The sequence below is a fragment of the Oncorhynchus gorbuscha genome, linkage group LG04 (assembly GCF_021184085.1).
Source record: "Oncorhynchus gorbuscha isolate QuinsamMale2020 ecotype Even-year linkage group LG04, OgorEven_v1.0, whole genome shotgun sequence".
Lineage (NCBI taxonomy): Eukaryota > Metazoa > Chordata > Actinopteri > Salmoniformes > Salmonidae > Oncorhynchus > Oncorhynchus gorbuscha.
In genome coordinates, this window is record NC_060176.1 from 27,519,786 (window position 1) to 27,538,436 (window position 18,651).

The 18,651-nt window shown below is 45.8% G+C and overlaps 1 protein-coding gene across 1 annotated transcript in view; it reads left to right on the forward strand.

Moving 5' to 3' along the window:
- The window catches only part of LOC124033930 (leucine zipper protein 2-like), a 204,343-nt gene that overhangs the window by 115,974 nt on the left and 69,718 nt on the right, over positions 1-18,651 (forward strand). Inside the window, exons 3-4 of the mRNA XM_046346413.1 lie at positions 8,305-8,422; positions 17,224-17,294. Of these exons, the coding sequence (XP_046202369.1) occupies positions 8,305-8,422; positions 17,224-17,294 (189 nt within the window). The remainder of the gene's footprint in view (positions 1-8,304; positions 8,423-17,223; positions 17,295-18,651) is intronic.

Here is an 18,651-nt window from a genome sequence, read left to right on the forward strand (position 1 = left end):
CCAGAACCTAGGGTTAATAACCCACCTTGCTACTCCGGGCAGCCCACTGAGTGCCGCTCCTTTCTCACGCAGTGTGAGATTGTGTTCTCTCTCCAACCCAACACATACTCTAGAGAGAGAGCTCGGGTTGCTTACGTCATTTCACTCCTTACTGGCCGGGCTCGAGAATGGGGCACAGCTATCTGGGAGGCAAGGGCTGATTGCTCTAACGTATTCCAGAACTTTAAAGAGGAGATGATTCGGGTTTTTGACCGTTCAGTTTTTGGTGGGGAGGCTTCTAGGGTCCTGGCTTCCTTATGCCAAGGTGAACGGTCCATAACGGATTATTCCATTGAGTTTCGCACTCTTGCTGCCTCTAGTGAGTGGAACGAGCCGGCGCTGCTCGCTCGTTTTCTGGAGGGACTCCACGCAGTGGTTAAGGATGAGATTCTCTCCCGGGAGGTTCCTTCAGATGTGGACTCTTTGATTGCTCTCGCCATCCGCATAGAACGACGGGTAGATCTTCGTCACCGGGCTCGTGGAAGAGAGCTCGCATCAACGGTGTTTCCCTGCTCCGCATCGCAACCATCTCCCTCCTCTGGCTTTGAGACTGAGCCCATGCAGCTGGGAGGGATTCGCATCTCGAATAAGGAGAGGGAACGGAGGATCACCAACCGCCTGTGCCTCTATTGCGGAGTTGCTGGACATTTTGTTAATTCATGTCCAGTAAGAGGCCAGAGCCCATCAGTAAGCGGAGGGCTACTGGTGAGCGCTACTACTCAGGTCCCTTCATCTAGATCTTGTACTACTATGTCGGTCCATCTACGCTGGACCGGTTCGGGTGCTACATGCAGTGCTTTGATTGACTCCGGGGCTGAGGGTTGTTTCATGGACGAAGCATGGGCTCGGAAACATAACATTCCTTTCAGACCGTTAGACAGGCCTACGCCCATGTTTGCCTTAGATGGTAGTCATCTTCCCAGTATCAAATTTGAGACACTACCTTTAACTCTCACAGTATCTGGTAACCACAGTGAGACTATTTCTTTTTTGATTTTCCGTTCACCGTTTACACCTGTTGTTTTGGGTCATCCCTGGCTTGTATGTCATAATCCTTCTATTAATTGGTCTAGTAATTCTATCCTATCCTGGAACGTTTCTTGTCATGTGAAGTGTTTAATGTCTGCCATCCCTCCCATTTCTTCTGTCCCTACTTCTCAGGAGGAACCTGGCGATTTGACAGGAGTGCCGGAGGAATATCATGATCTGCGCACGGTCTTCAGTCGGTCCCGAGCCAACTCCCTTCCTCCTCACCGGTCGTATGATTGTAGTATTGATCTCCTTCCAGGGACCACGCCTCCTCGAGGTAGACTATACTCTCTGTCGGCTCCCGAACGTAAGGCTCTCGAGGATTATTTGTCTGTGTCTCTTGACGCCGGTACCATAGTGCCTTCTTCTTCTCCGGCCGGGGCGGGGTTCTTTTTTGTTAAGAAGAAGGACGGTACTCTGCGCCCCTGCGTGGATTATCGAGGGCTGAATGACATAACGGTTAAGAATCGTTATCCGCTTCCCCTTATGTCATCAGCCTTCGAGATTCTGCAGGGAGCCAGGTGCTTTACTAAGTTGGACCTTCGTAACGCTTACCATCTCGTGCGCATCAGAGAGGGGGACGAGTGGAAAACGGCGTTTAACACTCCGTTAGGGCATTTTGAGTACCGGGTTCTGCCGTTCGGTCTCGCCAATGCGCCAGCTGTTTTTCAGGCATTAGTTAATGATGTTCTGAGAGACATGCTGAACATTTTTGTTTTTGTCTATCTTGACGATATCCTGATTTTTTCTCCGTCACTCGAGATTCATGTTCAGCACGTTCGACGTGTTCTACAGCGCCTTTTAGAGAATTGTCTCTACGTAAAGGCTGAGAAGTGCTCTTTTCATGTCTCCTCCGTTTCTTTTCTCGGTTCCGTTATTTCCGCTGAAGGCATTCAGATGGATTCCGCTAAGGTCCAAGCTGTCAGTGATTGGCCCGTTCCAAGGTCACGTGTCGAGTTGCAGCGCTTTTTAGGTTTCGCTAATTTCTATCGGCGTTTCATTCGTAATTTCGGTCAAGTTGCTGCCCCTCTCACAGCTCTTACTTCTGTCAAGACGTGTTTTAAGTGGTCCGGTTCCGCCCAGGGAGCTTTTGATCTTCTAAAAGAACGTTTTACGTCCGCTCCTATCCTCGTTACTCCTGACGTCACTAGACAATTCATTGTCGAGGTTGGCGCTTCAGAGGTAGGCGTGGGAGCCATTCTATCCCAGCGCTTCCAGTCTGACGATAAGGTTCATCCTTGCGCTTATTTTTCTCATCGCCTGTCGCCATCTGAGCGCAACTATGATGTGGGTAACCGTGAACTGCTCGCCATCCGCTTAGCCCTAGGCGAATGGCGACAGTGGTTGGAGGGGGCGACCGTTCCTTTTGTCGTTTGGACAGACCATAAGAACCTTGAGTACATCCGTTCTGCCAAACGACTTAATGCCCGTCAAGCTCGTTGGGCGTTGTTTTTCGCTCGTTTCGAGTTTGTGATTTCTTACCGTCCGGGTAGCAAGAACACCAAGCCTGATGCCTTATCCCGTCTGTTTAGTTCTTCTGTGGCTTCTACTGATCTCGAGGGGATTCTTCCTTATGGGCGTGTTGTCGGGTTGACAGTCTGGGGAATTGAAAGACAGGTTAAGCAAGCACTCACGCACACTGCGTCGCCGCGCGCTTGTCCTAGTAACCTCCTTTTCGTTCCTGTTTCCACTCGTCTGGCTGTTCTTCAGTGGGCTCACTCTGCCAAGTTAGCTGGTCATCCCGGTGTTCGAGGCACTCTTGCGTCTATTCGCCAGCGCTTTTGGTGGCCGACTCAGGAGCGTGACACGCGCCGTTTCGTGGCTGCGTGTTCAGACTGCGCGCAGAAGAAGTCTGGTAATTTTTTTCTGCTTCTGCTCCTGGTCTTGCTGGGTCTCAGTCTGTTCCCTGCCATCGCATCTCTCCTGTTCTTGTCCCTGCCCTTGCTGTGTCTCAGTCTGTCCCTAGTTCTCATTTTTTTTTAGAGTAGTACCCTAGTTTCCCTTTTTATCGTTTTTCGTTACGGTCCTGAGGAGAGGAGTTGGGTTCTTTCTCGGGACGTGCTGGACCGTTTGATCTATGATTTCCTCCGTTGCCGCCAGTGTTCCTCCTCGAGAGCGCCAGGAGGCGCTCGGTGAGTGGGGGGGTACTGTCATGTTTGTCATTTATTATCTTGTCTTGTCCCTGTGCTTCCCATGCTATTCGTTTCCCTCTGCTGGTCTTATTTGGTTCTTTCCCTCCTTCTAGCCCTCTCTCTCCCCCTCCCTCTCTCACTCTCTCGCTCTCTCTTCTCTCTATCGTTCCGTTCCTGCTCCCAGCTGTTCCTATTCCCCTAATCATCATTTGGTCTTCCCACACCTGTTCCCGATCCTTTCCCCTGATTGGAGTCCCTATTTATTCCTTTGTGTTCCGTTCCTGTCCCGTCGGTTCCTTGTATTGTATTCACCATGCTGTGATTGCGTTTCGCCCTGTCCTGTCGTGTTTTTGCCGTGATTGTGTATCACCCTGTCCTGTCGTGTTTTGTGCCTTCATCAGATGCTGCGTGTGAGCAGGTGTCTCAGTCGACTACGGCCTGCGCCTACCCGAAGCGACCTGCAGTCTGTGGCCGCTTCTCCAGTTGTTTCCCCTCTACAAGTCTAGAGGATTTCTGTTATTCCGTTTTGGACTTTAATAAACTCTGTTTCTGTTAAGTCGCGTTTGGGTCCTCTTTCACCTGCATGACACTTGACGGGTTAAATGCTAGCACTTACAAATAAACTCCTATACTTGACGGGTTAAATGCTAGCACTTACAAATAAACTCCTATACTTGATGGGTTAAATGCTAGTAATTACAAATAAACTCCTTCTATACTTGACAGGTTAAATGCAAGCACTTACAAATATACTCCTATACTTGACGGGTTAAATGCTAGCACTTACAAATAACTCCTGCTGTTGATTTTGTAACTTGTTCGTCGTAAAATATGTTCCCCTTCAGTTTATTTGCCACACAATATTGGTTTCGATGTGCATTCTTAAATATGTGTTATCGGATGGGGATATTTCCATCCAGCTACCAGACAACTCTTAATAAATCATAAGAAGGCATTTCTAAATGTATTTACTAAGAAACAATGCGAAAGTAGTCTATGATCAGTAGGACTGAGTTTACAAAAGATCAGGAATACCTGCTCTTTCCATGACATAGATTGACCAGGTGAAAGCTATGATCCCCTTATTGATGCCACTTGTAAAATCCACTTCAATCAGTGTAGATGAAGGGGAGGAGACAGTTTAAAGAAGGATTTGTAATGCTTCAGACAATTGAGACTTGGATTGTGTATGTGTGCCATTCAGAGGGGGAATAGGCAAGACAAAAGATTTAAGTGCCATTGAACAGGGTATGGTAGCAGGTGCCAGGCGAACTGGTTTGTGTCAAGAACTGCAATGCTGCTGGCTTTTTCACGCTCAACAGTTTCCCATGTGTATCAAGAATATTCTACCACCCAAAGGACATCCAGCCAACTTGACACAATTGTCGGAAGCATTGGAGTCGACATGGGCCCGCATCCCTGAGGAACGCTTTTGACACCTTGTCGAGTCCATGCCCTGACGAATTGAGGTTGTTCTGATCTCAAAAGGGGGTGCAACTCAATATTAGAAATATGTTCCTAAGGTTTTGTACACTCATTTTGTGTTTATATACTATCTACAGATTGTCCTCACATGGGCCACAATGGGAATTCCTTATTATTCATATTCCTTGTATTATCATACATCCTTACAACTGGTGTGTCTGGTGTGAGTAGGATCCTTTCAAGTACATCCATTAATATCAATGTATACCTTGTTTATTTTAAAACAAAGATTTATGAATTGTCATTAGGTCATTGATTTTTTATGAAACATTGGCAGCTACAGTACAGTGTATTGAAAAAGTATTTATTCAAATTGTATTGTGTTACAAAGTTGGATTAAAAGGGATGTACTTAATTGTCATTTTTTTGTCAACAATCTACAACAGATATAAATATTTAGAGATGCCTTCGTTAATGATTTATTAAGCATTGCACGGTAGCTGGATGGAAGTATCCCCATCAAATAAGCTACGCTTATTTTTGGTTCCTCCTTTTTTGGTTCCTCCTTTAATCCCTCTAGTAGTGCACAGCCACATGTATGAATTGAACTGAAAACTGTGCCAGCAACAAGCGTGCACGTTCTTGATTTTACACACACCAGTGTGCATAAGTGAGACAGGCCTACATACTGTTTTTATGTACGCTCACAGAAGGCTTTGCTCCATCACCTCCTTCACATCATCTCCATACGTTGACTGCCGCGGCGTTGCCCAGAGAGGCTGAATGATCTCATAAGCTATTAGCCGTTATTAAAAAAGGCCCGGGTCAATAGCTGGTAACCGGTGCTACGATAGAGCGTTTACAGGCCAGTGCTGTCAACTGAACTGAAGACCAAGCTGCTTCTGCAGCTGCTCTCTAGGCAGAGAGGGAAAGTGGAAGGGCCTTGCTTCCTTCCCCTTATTGAGCTGTTGTTTTGCTGTTGATTGTAGACCTCAGCACTTTTCCCTCTCCAGGCCCACGGCTCAGCACTTGGCAGGGTCAACCTCATATAACTCAGAAACTTGCTGTGATTTCAAGGCTAGAGAAATGTTTGTCCGCAAGAAGTTAACGCAGGATCCACCAATAAATGATGATGCTCCTCATATAGGAGAAAGCTAAATCTTTCTTCATTTTTTTTTGCGTGTGGCACTTTTCATTATTTCGAGCCGGTCGTGTTTTACTGTCTTGACTTAAGATGCTAGATCAAGATGGATATAATAGAATGTGGAAATTGCAGAGGCCCAACTAATAAATATTGAATAATGTGATCACTGGCGGCAGAATTCTGAGGATAGCGGCCTCGTATCTGATCATAAGACTGTTTGTCAGACAACCCCGATTCTCATTAGCACACTTTTCTCTCGTCCAACAGATCTGTGAAACCGCGAGGTTCCCCGGACGCTGGTGTCGGAGAAAGGTCATGACATAATTATGAATCTGCCGCCATTTTTGGCAGTAGTTAACAGTTTATGTCGGACCATGCGCAAAGCTTTTTTTTCCGTTATCTGTGACTCTTCATGTGATATAGCGAGATCTGTTTCAGTGGGCCTCAAACTACGAGTCTTATTCATTTCCCTCCCACGGATGGACCAATTCCATTGGGTAATGAATAAGCTGGCAGACAGGGAGTGATTTCCCCATCTCTCTGTTGCGTAGGCCTGCAATAGATTTCACAGATGCCATACGGTGGCAACTCATGCGCAGGATGCATTACAGCATGTTATTTATTTATTTCTTAGGTGCTGCTTTTCTATTACTGATTTATGTGTTATTGTGCTTGATCCGATGATGGAATTTGTGACATGAGGTGCATGAGACTTTTGGAACAAGGCCCCAGGTCGAACGGGTGGGGAGCCCTCCCGGATTCAGACGAATATGGTGGGCAGCAGTGTTGCATTTCAAAAGCACAAGGAAATGACACAGTATATTTATTTTTCCACACCTGGTCCCCAAAATCCACTCTCAGAGGGGTTTACAGTAAAGCTCATTAAGCTGCATGGCGGGTTGTTGTTTTTCTCCAGACGTTAAGTAACATTTTCTTGCACTTGTAGCTCTACTCTTTCCTCTGGAGCTTCTAGCATAAGACAAAGCAATGCCATGTGGGTGTTTGTCTTACAGGCATTTCGGCAGTGTTGGAAGGATGTCGTTTTTCCCCTACACTTCCTGGTTTCTGGTTTTGATTGTAGAGGGCCCTTGATGTTCTTGTGACTTGTAGAGATCGCGCTTTTATTGTCTATTTGCCACCTTAAATTAGGGTCAAATTAGGGGAGTGGTTAAAGTGAGATGTTTAATGTTTTTGTAACACAACATTTGCAAATAAAGATTACATTCTGGCGGGGGGGTTGAAAGCAATCAGTGATGCACAGCATGTTGATATAAAATTGACGACCGGTTGCGTCAACAACCACTGGCCGACCAGCTTGATCTTGAGGAAGTTTCCAAAAGATTGATTCGTTTATTTTTTGTTTGTAAATGAGGGTGTTGCGCTCAATAAACATAGATTTCCAATCTGATATGGGCAGTTGGCACTAGGGAAGACGTAGGCAAGCTGCAATGTCTTTATCTATAACCACAGATGAGAGAGAGAGAGAGAGAGAGAGAGAGAGAGAGAGAGAGAGAGAGAGAGAGAGAGAGAGAGAGAGAGAGAGAGAGAGAGAATCACATGGCTAACTGTAGCCCCAAAGGGCCAGAGCTGTCAGTTTCTTCTTCGCCTCTTTATTTGCCACTCCTGAGCTTTCACTCTCTATTCCCTACTCCTCCAACCACGGGGTCCCCTAACTCTACTTCACTTGGCTGATGTGTATGCTTGTCGTTCAAGAGCCACATGTCTGTTATATCAATAGGTAAGCTAGTAAGGTAAGAGACGCATACCCCTAAAATAGTACACAAAGGGTATACCCAGCAAACTAAAATGTGTTATGTGAAAGTTCCCAGAACTTCCCCATAATGTTCTATGGTGGTTGTTACATAGATATATAGATATATTTTTCTTGAAAAAAAAAAGTTTTCCAAAACATTTTGTGAGTGTTTTAGGGATGCTATTATCCTAATGTTAGATAAAACCCTAACTATAACTTAATGGGAATCTTAGCTAATGTTCTGGAATGTTCCCGGTTTGTATCATATGGAATGAATTCATTCAGAACTCTCAGACAAGAATGTAATGACCAAATTTTGATGCACATTTGCACAAAAAGTAATGTTTGCCTTTCGGCAAGGTCACCATAAAAAAATGTGCTCATTTACATTTCAATAGTTTGATTTATAAAGAAATAGAACAGGCAGTTGACAAATGGGTGCTGTGGATATTTCAGTCTTTTTGACAGTTGGATTATTTGTACTTAATAGAAATGCAGAGGCCGACCTCTGGTCAAATGACACATTGGAGTAAAACACTTTCCCAAATTGATAAGGTGATTGAAGTGCTTTTTTTATTTATCTCGAAACCAAGGCCTGAGCATTGAGTAGATATTAGTGTGTTTGTACTTCTTTACCCTTTTGCTCTAATGACACAACACTTTTAGTCCGCTTTAACGCCGTCTCATACTCCCAAGGGTGCCAATAAAGACTGATTCCCTCAGGCGGTGGACATAAAGTAGTGAAATCTCTCTCTCTTCTCTCTCTCTCTCTCCCTTGACAGACAAGGCTATGAGGGGCTGGAGCAGAAGCTGAAGGAGGTCTTCACAGAGCGGACTGGCATCCTGCGTCAACTCTCCAAGACTACAAAGGAACTGGACAGCATAAAAGGCAACCTTCAGGTTAGAGCCCCACTGTTTCTTTTCTGACAGATTATAGTGGGATGTTAAAGAAAGGTGGATGGCTTTGAGTGCCTTTGGAACCATGGGGTTATTTCGAAAGGCTGTGTTTAAGAACTTAAAAAATGGTTTAGAAATTCAGCTCAGCCTGTGATCCACTTTTTCTCATCCGGTGTCCTGGGGTATAATGAGCCACTGCATACCTGGGGCCTCGTTTATTAAAAGCAAATAAGCAATATGTTCTGCGTTTTTGGACCATCCCTCCACCTGATATGAATACGAATTGGAAGTGGAAGTCCTGTAGTTGAGGTGCAGTTGTAAAAACTGGAAAATTACACCAAGGTGGAAGTGTTGAGAAATATGGCTCTACACTCTTCGGGGAAAGAAAAGGGTTCCAAAAGGGTTCTTCAGCTGTCCCCATAAGAGAACCCTTTTTGGTTCCAGGTATAACTCTTTTTGATTCCATGTAGAACCCTCTTTAAGGGTACTACATGGAACTAAAAGGCTTCTACCTGGAACCCCAAAAATGTTACTCATCAGGTTACCCCATGGGGACAGCCGAAGAACCCTTTCAGGTTCTAGTTTGCAGAGGATTTTTAATGATATGATCAAGTGTCTTTTGTGTGGTGCTGATGGAGGATGTTTATATTACATTATTCTTTTGCTTCAGTGCTGTATTTGACATCTTTCAAATACTTTAGATGTGCTTGACTGACATGGCCTGGCTCAATGGAGCCAATGGAATAGTTCAAACGGTGCTAACCCAGTCCACCTGGAACTCCAGGCAGACTCAAGCAAACACGGAAATGATTTGAATGACCCAGGTCTACTTTAAAGGGTATCTAAGCTTCTACCCTTGACATCTACCACAGCTCGATGTCATCGGTTTTTGACATACAGATCTGCCAATGCTGTGTATACAGTATGTTGTATGTACATGTACGGTACAGCATTACTCTTTCCTGTGAGCACAGTGCAGAATAGGAATGACAGAATTGGGGAATGACAGGTGATGAGAGGTAGAAGATGGAAATGTATGATAAAGATCATCACTCCCATAGTGGATGCTGTTAAATACATTCACGAGAATTGGTAAATGCACAGCTTGGATGGAAGACCACGTAAACATAGCTAATCCTAGATCTTGAGATTCCAGTGTAATTTGGTTGTTAAATTGTGTTGTTAAATTGTTAAATACTGTGTTCCGGAGTTCTAAATTGAGCAGCTGCTGAAAAATGAGCTCCTGTATATATTGAGATTTAAATGTTTTTTTAGAGTGAAGTACATCGAAAAAATCAAGAGAAAACTGCAAGACTCAATAGAAGACAAAACCAGGAACAAACCAAAAAAGACGGGCTTTTGAAAAATTAACTATTTTTCATAAAATTGTACAGTTATCTTAGCTAGTTGAATTGCTAGCAGAATTGTTTACTTGTTGCTAAGCAGTTGCTAGGGACTCTCCTGTAAGAAGCTAGCTAGCTTACAAAGAATAACAACAAAAAATATCTAGTTAACAGAAGAAAGGAAGACTAAATAAGGACAAAAGAAGGACAGAAGAAAAAGGAAAAGAAAGAGGACAACAAAGTGAAACAGTCAGCACTTCTATTGCAACTTCGTATTTCGTCGTCCTAACATAGTCTACACTGCTATCTGCCCAGCAGCTAGCCAGCTAGCAAACGTCCACCGTCTACCGAATAGCAGCACTGTAGAAACTATTACACTCAACTGAACGACTTGATTAGTGTAGTGTTAGCTAGCTACATAGTTGTCTTTGCTGTCTACGTATCCAAGATAATTGTGTAGTTTAGAGCGTGTAGTCTTAGAGTGATTATCTTAATTTACCGAGGTTAGCTAGCCAGCTATTTGTCGTCCTTAACGTAGGAGACTCTGCTAGCTAGCCAACAGCTAGCCAACGTCTACTGAATAGAACTTCCGCACTCAACAACCCGGTCGCATTCCGCTTCGCTCCACAGGTAGTATCACATTTTTCATTTCATTTCTTTACAGCACAACGGTTTGATTTGTTTGATCGTAGCTAGCTACATAGCTAGCTACATAGCCGTCTGTGTATCAAAGATAATTGTGTAGTCTAGAGCGATTTTCTAGGTTAGCTAGCCAGCTATTGTCGTTCTTTTAACGCAACGTAACGTAATCAACACTGCTAGCTAGCCAGCTAGCCCCCGAATAGCAGCACTGTATAAACTATTACACTCAACGGAACGACTTGATTAGTGTAGTGTCAACAACGCAGCCACTGCCAGCTAGCCTACAAAGTCAACAACGCAGCCACTGCCAGCTAGCCTACTTCAGCAGTATTGTATCATTTTAATCATTTTAGTCAATAAGATTCTTGCTACGTAAGCTTAACTTTCTGAACATTCGAGACGTGTAGTCCACTTGTCATTCCAATCTCCTTGCATTAGCGTAGCCTCTTCTGTAGCCTGTCAACTATGTGTCTGTCTATCCCTGTTCTCTCCTCTCTGCACATACCATACAAACGCTCCACACCGCGTGGCCGCTGCCACCCTAATCTGGTGGTCCCAGCGCGCACGACCCACGTGGAGTTCCAGGTCTCCGGTAGCCTCTGGAACTGCCGATCTGCGGCCAACAAGGCAGAGTTCATTTCAGCCTATGCCTCCCTCCAGTCCCTCGACTTCTTGGCACTGACAGAAACATGGATCACCACAGATAACACTGCTACTCCTACTGCTCTCTCTTCGTCCGCCCACGTGTTCTCGCACACCCCGAGAGCTTCTGGTCAGCGGGGTGGTGGCATCGGGATCCTTATCTCTCCCAAGTGGTCATTCTCTCTTTCTCCCCTTACCCATCTGTCTATCGCCTCCTTTGAATTTCATGCTGTCACAGTTACCAGCCCTTTCAAGCTTAACATCCTTATCATTTATCGCCCTCCAGGTCCCCTCGGAGAGTTCATCAATGAGCTTGATGCATTGATAAGCTCCTTTCCTGAGGACGGCTCACCTCTCACAGTTCTGGGCGACTTTAACCTCCCCACGTCTACCTTTGACTCATTCCTCTCTGCCTCCTTCTTTCCACTCCTCTCCTCTTTTGACCTCACCCTCTCACCTTCCCCCCTACTCACAAGGCAGGCAATACGCTCGACCTCATCTTTACTAGATGCTGTTCTTCCACTAACCTCATTGCAACTCCCCTCCAAGTCTCCGACCACTACCTTGTATCCTTTTCCCTCTCGCTCTCATCCAACACTTCCCACACTGCCCCTACTCGGATGGTATCGCGCCGTCCCAACCTTCGCTCTCTCTCCCCGCTACTCTCTCCTCTTCCATCCTATCATCTCTTCCCTCTGCTCAAACCTTCTCCAACCTATCTCCTGATTCTGCCTCCTCAACGCTCCTCTCCTCCCTTTCTGCATCCTTTGACTCTCTATGTCCCCTATCTTCCAGGCCGGCTCGGTCCTCCCCTCCCGCTCCATGGCTTGACGACTCATTGCGAGCTCACAGAACAGGGCTCCGGGCAGCCGAGCGGAAATGGAGGAAAACTCGCCTCCCTGCGGACCTGGCATCCTTTCGCTCCCTCCTCTCTACATTTTCCTCCTCTGTCTCTGCTGCTAAAACCACTTTCTACCACTCTAAATTTCAAGCATCTGCCTCTAACCCTAGGAAGCTCTTTGCCACCTTCTCCTCCCTCCTGAATCCTCCTCCCCCTCCCCCTCCTCCTCCCTCTCTGCAGATGACTTCGTCAACCATTTTGAAAAGAAGGTCGACGACATCCGATCCTCGTTTGCTAAGTCAAACGACACTGCTGGTTCTGCTCACACTGCCCTACCCTGTGCTCTGACCTCTTTCTCCCCTCTCTCTCCAGATGAAATCTCGCGTCTTGTGACGGCCGGCCGCCCAACAACCTGCCCGCTCGACCCTATCCCCTCCTCTCTTCTCCAGACCATTTCCGGAGACCTTCTCCCTTACCTCACCTCGCTCATCAACTTATCCCTGACCGCTGGCTATGTCCCTTCCGTCTTCAAGAGAGCGAGAGTTGCACCCCTTCTGAAAAAACCTACACTCGATCCCTCCGATGTTAACAACTACAGACCAGTATCCCTTCTTTCTTTTCTCTCCAAAACTCTTGAACGTGCCGTCCTTGGTCAGCTCTCCCGCTATCTCTCTCAGAATGACCTGCTTGATCCAAATCAGTCAGGTTTCAAGACTAGTCATTCAACTGAGACTGCTCTTCTCTGTATCACGGAGGCGCTCCGCACCGCTAAAGCTAACTCTCTCTCCTCTGCTCTCATCCTTCTAGACCTATCGGCTGCCTTCGATACTGTGAACCATCAGATCCTCCTCTCCACCCTCTCCGAGTTGGGCATCTCTGGCGCGGCCCACGCTTGGATTGCGTCCTACCTGACAGGTCGCTCCTACCAGGTGGCGTGGCGAGAATCTGTCTCCTCACCACGCGCTCTCACCACTGGTGTCCCCCAGGGCTCTGTTCTAGGCCCTCTCCTATTCTCGCTATACACCAAGTCACTTGGCTCTGTCATAACCTCACATGGTCTCTCCTATCATTGCTATGCAGACGACACACAATTAATCTTCTCCTTTCCCCCTTCTGATGACCAGGTGGCGAATCGCATCTCTGCATGTCTGGCAGACATATCAGTGTGGATGACGGATCACCACCTCAAGCTGAACTTCGGCAAGACGGAGCTGCTCTTCCTCCCGGGGAAGGACTGCCCGTTCCATGATCTCGCCATCACGGTTGACAACTCCATTGTGTCCTCCTCCCAGAGCGCTAAGAACCTTGGTGTGATCCTGGACAACACCCTGTCGTTCTCAACTAACATCAAGACGGTGGCCCGTTCCTGTAGGTTCATGCTCTACAACATCTGCAGAGTACGACCCTGCCTCACACAGGAAGCGGCGCAGGTCCTAATCCAGGCACTTGTCATCTCCCGTCTGGATTACTGCAACTCGCTGTTGGCTGGGCTCCCTGCCTGTGCCATTAAACCCCTACAACTCATCCAGAACGCCGCAGCCCGTCTAGTGTTCAACCTTCCCAAGTTCTCTCACGTCACCCCGCTCCTCCGCTCTCTCCACTGGCTTCCAGTTGAAGCTCGCATCCGCTACAAGACCATGGTGCTTGCCTACGGAGCTGTGAGGGGAACGGCACCTCAGTACCTCCAGGCTCTGATCAGGCCCTACACCCAAATAAGGGCACTGCGTTCATCCACCTCTGGCCTGCTCGTCTCCCTACCACTGAGGAAGTACAGTTCCCGCTCAGCCCAGTCAAAACTGTTCGCTGCTCTGGCTCCCCAATGGTGGAACAAACTCCCTCACGACGCCAGGACAGCGGAGTCAATCACCACCTTCCGGAGACACCTGAAACCCCACCTCTTTAAGGAATACTTAGGATAGGATAAAGTAATCCTTCTCACCCCCTCCCCCCTTAAAATATTTAGATGCACTATTGTAAAGTGGCTGTTCCACTGGATGTCATAAGGTGAATGCACCAATTTGTAAGTCGCTCTGGATAAGAGCGTCTGCTAAATGACTTAAATGTAAATGTAAATGTAAATTGTATACTGCAGCAAGGCAATACATTTTTCTCGGATACATCTGTATATCGCCACTGATCGGGGCTGCAGTCGATTCCATTTCAGTTCTCATCAAACAAGTAGGGAATGAATTGAATTGAACAAATAGATTGAAAAAGACGTTAGGTTGTATGAGTATTTTCAGTCCAAATTCTACTTTCAACATCCTGTGTCCCACAGAGAACCAGCAGACACATATGTCTCTCAGATGTTAGCCAGGGTACCGTTGTCACATAGTCAGTCTTGAATGGAATCTCTTTTGCCAAATTTGGTGGCAGTGGTCCCTTGGGTTTGTCTGGGCCACTGTGTTCTTTTTAGTGGGCTTGGATGGCTGTAGCCCCTCTGACTGATTTGGAGGGCTGGAACAGTCAGAGTCAGGGGGTCAATTTCATTTCAGTTTTAATCAATGACTTCCCAATTACACCCTGTGAACTTGTATGACATGTAACCTGGTGTCACGTCTACTCCCGTTCCCCCTATCTGGCACTTGTTGTTGCCAGTTTACTCATTATTACGCACACCTGCCACCATTGTGACGCGCACCTGTGCCTCATGAGACTCACCTGGACTCCATCACCTTCCTGATTACCTCCCCTATATCTGTCACTCCCTTTGGTTCTCCCTTTGCGTACCCGGTACGCATCAGCAAAGGGAAACAACAGGGATTTTTTTGTGTGTTTTTACTAGTGACGTCGGGTCCAAGGGAAGCAAAAGGGGATGCCTCGGCTGTCTTGTCAGGCTTCCATGTCTCAGCTGGCTTGACAGGTTCTCAAGCCTCAGCTGTCTCGTCAGGCTTCCATGCCTCAGCTGGCTCGATAGGTTCTCAAGCCTCGGTTGGCTCGTCAGGCTTCTATGCCTCAGCTGGCTCGATAGGTTCTCAAGCCTCGGTTGGCTCATCAGGCTACCATGCCTCAGCTGGCTCGATGGGTTCTCAAACCTCGGTTGGCTCGTCAGGCTTCCATTGCCGAAGCTACCGAGGATGCCTCAGCTAGCTCATCAGGCTTCCATGCCTCAGCTGGCTCAACAGGTTCTCAAGCCTTGGTTGGCTCATCAGGCTTCCATGCCTCAGCTGGCTCGTCAGGCTCCCATGCCTCAGCTGGCTCGTCAGGCTCCCATGCCTCAGCTGGCTTTACAGGTTCCCACGCTTCAGCTGGCTCTACAGGTTCCCGCGCCTCAGCTGACTCTACAGGTTCCCGCACCTCAGCTGAGACTACAGGTTCCTGCACCTCAGCAGAAGCGTCTGGCCCGCTCCTGGTAGTCGGGACCGTCCCTCTGGTCGGCGTCCTGCGGGAGGAGCCGCATGTCAGGGAGGGGGTACTGTCACGTCTACTTCCCACTCCCCCTCTGTGGCACTCGTTGTTGCCAGTTTACTCATTATTATGCACATCTGCCACCATCGTTATGCGCACCTGCGCCTCATGAGACTCACCTGGACTCCATCACTTTCCTGATTACCTCTCCTATATCTGTCACTCCCTTTGGTTCTTTCCCCAGGCATTATTGATTCTGTTCCTGTGTTATATGTCTGTACACTACTTGTGTTTCTTGTTTTGTTCTATGTTTCTTTTAATGATTAAATTCCCTCCCTGTACTTGTTTCCCGACTCCTAGTGTACCCGTTACACCCTGGCCAGCATGGGTTCATGGTGTTGTCCTTCTGACAGTTTTTGGTGGCATTCATTGTCCCTTGGTCGGGTCTGGCTGGCACTGTGTGTCTGTCTAAGCTACCACTGTCCTCGGGGCAGGCTTTGATTTCAGTTAGCTACTGTACATTATGTGCAGACTTGGATGGCAGTGTCCCCAGTGCCTTGTACAAATGTACCGGGCAAAGCAGGTGGTGGGAGATGAAGGGAGAAGCGAGGGGGGATGGATCTCTTATTAAAAAGGGGGGGGGAAACAATCAACCGTAACTTTTTATAATAATCCATTATGTATGTGTAACTGAGTAACCTTTCTGGTGGGGATTTACTGACCTAGGTGTTTATTATTTTAATTAGACATCCCTTGGGTGCTGGGTCAACCCTTCATAATTAAACTTTGTCTGATAGAGCTTTGATTCTTGGCAGTTGCTCTGTGGTGTGCAAGTATAGGGTTTAATGGGGGCCATTCCTTTGCACCTCAACTGCTTATGGAGGTACCCTGGTTTGTTATGGTAGTGTCAGCACCTCACCAAATCGAATCCAGATGGGATGCACCCAGATTAAAGTTTTTGTGATACAGAAATATGTTTGTTTTTTCTGAAATGTGTCTGCTTATTATTATACTGAAGCACATTTTTAAAACTGTTCTGTAATCTCGCAGAGCTGCAATTATTGAACTCCAATTATTGTGTTTATGGAAATGAGAATCAAATGTATTATTAACAAGATACTGTACCACTTGAATTTTCTATAATTGTATTCAAAAGTTTCTCTGCCAGAGTGTAACGACGTTCGTCTGTTGAAGGAAGAGAGTCGGACCGAAATGCAGCGTGTTGGTTACTCATGACTTTAATGAAGTAATCGCAGTACATGAAATAACTGATACAAATACAACAAAACGGAACGTGAAACTTATTACAGCCTATCTGGTGAACACTACACAAAGACAGGAACAATCACCCACAAAATACAAAGTGAAACTCAGGCTCCTTAAATACGGTTCCCAATCAGAGACAACGAGAATCACCTGACTCTCCTCAGGCAGCCAAGCCTATACAACACCCCTAATCAGATACTAACCAAATACTACAAACCCCAATACGAAAAACAACATATAAACCCATGTCACACCCTGGCCTACCCAAACATATAACAAAAACACAAAATACAATGACCAAGGCGTGACACGGAGTTTTCTTCCCCAAAAAGTGTCAGATTCATAATTACACTCCAACCTGAATATAACCTATATGAGTTCCTACAAGCTTATAAATAAACTACAACTTGTTGTATCACTAAGTATTTTTGACTACCCTCGTAAAAGCATACACATCAATCTATGAGGGGTTACACAATATGGACGAAAAATAATCATCATTATTCGCATCTTTTTTTTGCCTGAGTATAGACTGTATGACAGCTTGGAGCAACATGTGCATTTACACTCGAAAGGAGCACTGTTGTTTTCTTTCCGTTCCTACTGTATGAGGGCTTTGAATCAGCTCCTTCACTTTGGAGTGTTGGAGTGAGACTGTGAGTGGTCATATAATAAACCAATTTCTCTTGTGAGACTGAAATGCTCTCCTTCCTCATTTCTAGACACTGAAAAATGATGACTCCGTGACCAAGAAGGATGTCCAGAGAATCCTGGAACTCAGCCACAAGCAGAGGTAGCTCTAACCTTCGTAACCATTTGCTATTGCACATTGCTACCACATGGATTATTTTGAAGAACAACATGACTTTTAATTACTTCTATGGTGCAAGCACAACTTGATTTTACCTGCAATTCAGCCTTTGGTATACACAGTATATACTTATACCCTACTGCTTTATACATAGCAAACCAACATATCAACAACACATGACAATCATAAACAAACCATTGAACAATGTTTTATTGGAGCAATGGCTCCTGGTCCACAGACAATTTGTGCAGCCACCTGCGTTCCACTTTAAATCCGATTAATCCTGCATTTGATTCGTTCCATTGCCAAGAATGATTATCAAATGACTTCCTCACGAGATATCATTTGTTTTGACACCTTTCAATCATGTTTTTGATTGCTTTGGGGGGAGTAATAACTAGCAACTCTTCTAATGTGAAACCATGGTAGCCACATCCTCAAGTCAACACATGTCGGAAAATGTACAAGATGCTGTCATTCCAGGTTTAGAAATGTTATTTAATTAAGACACTGTAGCCTTTATAAAAGCTGAAAACAGACATATTGTAGTCAGCTATATGAAAAAACACAAACGTTAACCCTCGTCCTTACCACCACATTTGACCTAATAGTGTACATAACCAATATACAGAGGGGTGGGGGAAGACAGTACTACAAGTCAAACATTCTGTCCGGTTTAATTTTGTGCTCTGGTTAATAAAGTAAATAACTGCCTTCCCACAAATACCCATAATGGGTTATGCACTATTTTATACACAGTCCAGTGCTGTGTTGCCTGAGGAAAATGTCACTCAGAATAATTTTGGGTTGTTTGTAGCCCATAGGCAAATGTCTCTAAATATCGGTGAAGCGTATTTACAGCACCAAATGTTGTTGGGCCCTCCTTAAATGTCAACCTCAAATTCATTCCACGCTAACTTCTTTAAAATGGTTCTGTCTCCCCTTAAAACGTCATAGTGCTGGTTTTAGGGTGAGATCAGAAAAATGAAATCCCAAGTAGCGGAAAAGAAAAATGTTTGCTTGACTGGGCTCATGCCAACAGACACAACCATTGGCATGTGAAATACGACAGGGCATCACAGTAGTGAAGAGAGACTTTTCTTTCTGAGATTGACACACAGTGCTGTTGACTGCAGATGCTGCTCCTCGACTGCACAATTGATAGACCATGACCATGTCATATGTAGTTCAACTCTAAACCTACACTAAGCCCAGTCAAAGGGAATAATTCCTTTGCTGCTGTAATCGTATACCGGCATTCTGGATTTAAGTTTGGTATTTCGTCACGCATTCTATCACAAATGTTTGGTAGAAAAAATAAGCATGAATTGATTTGATG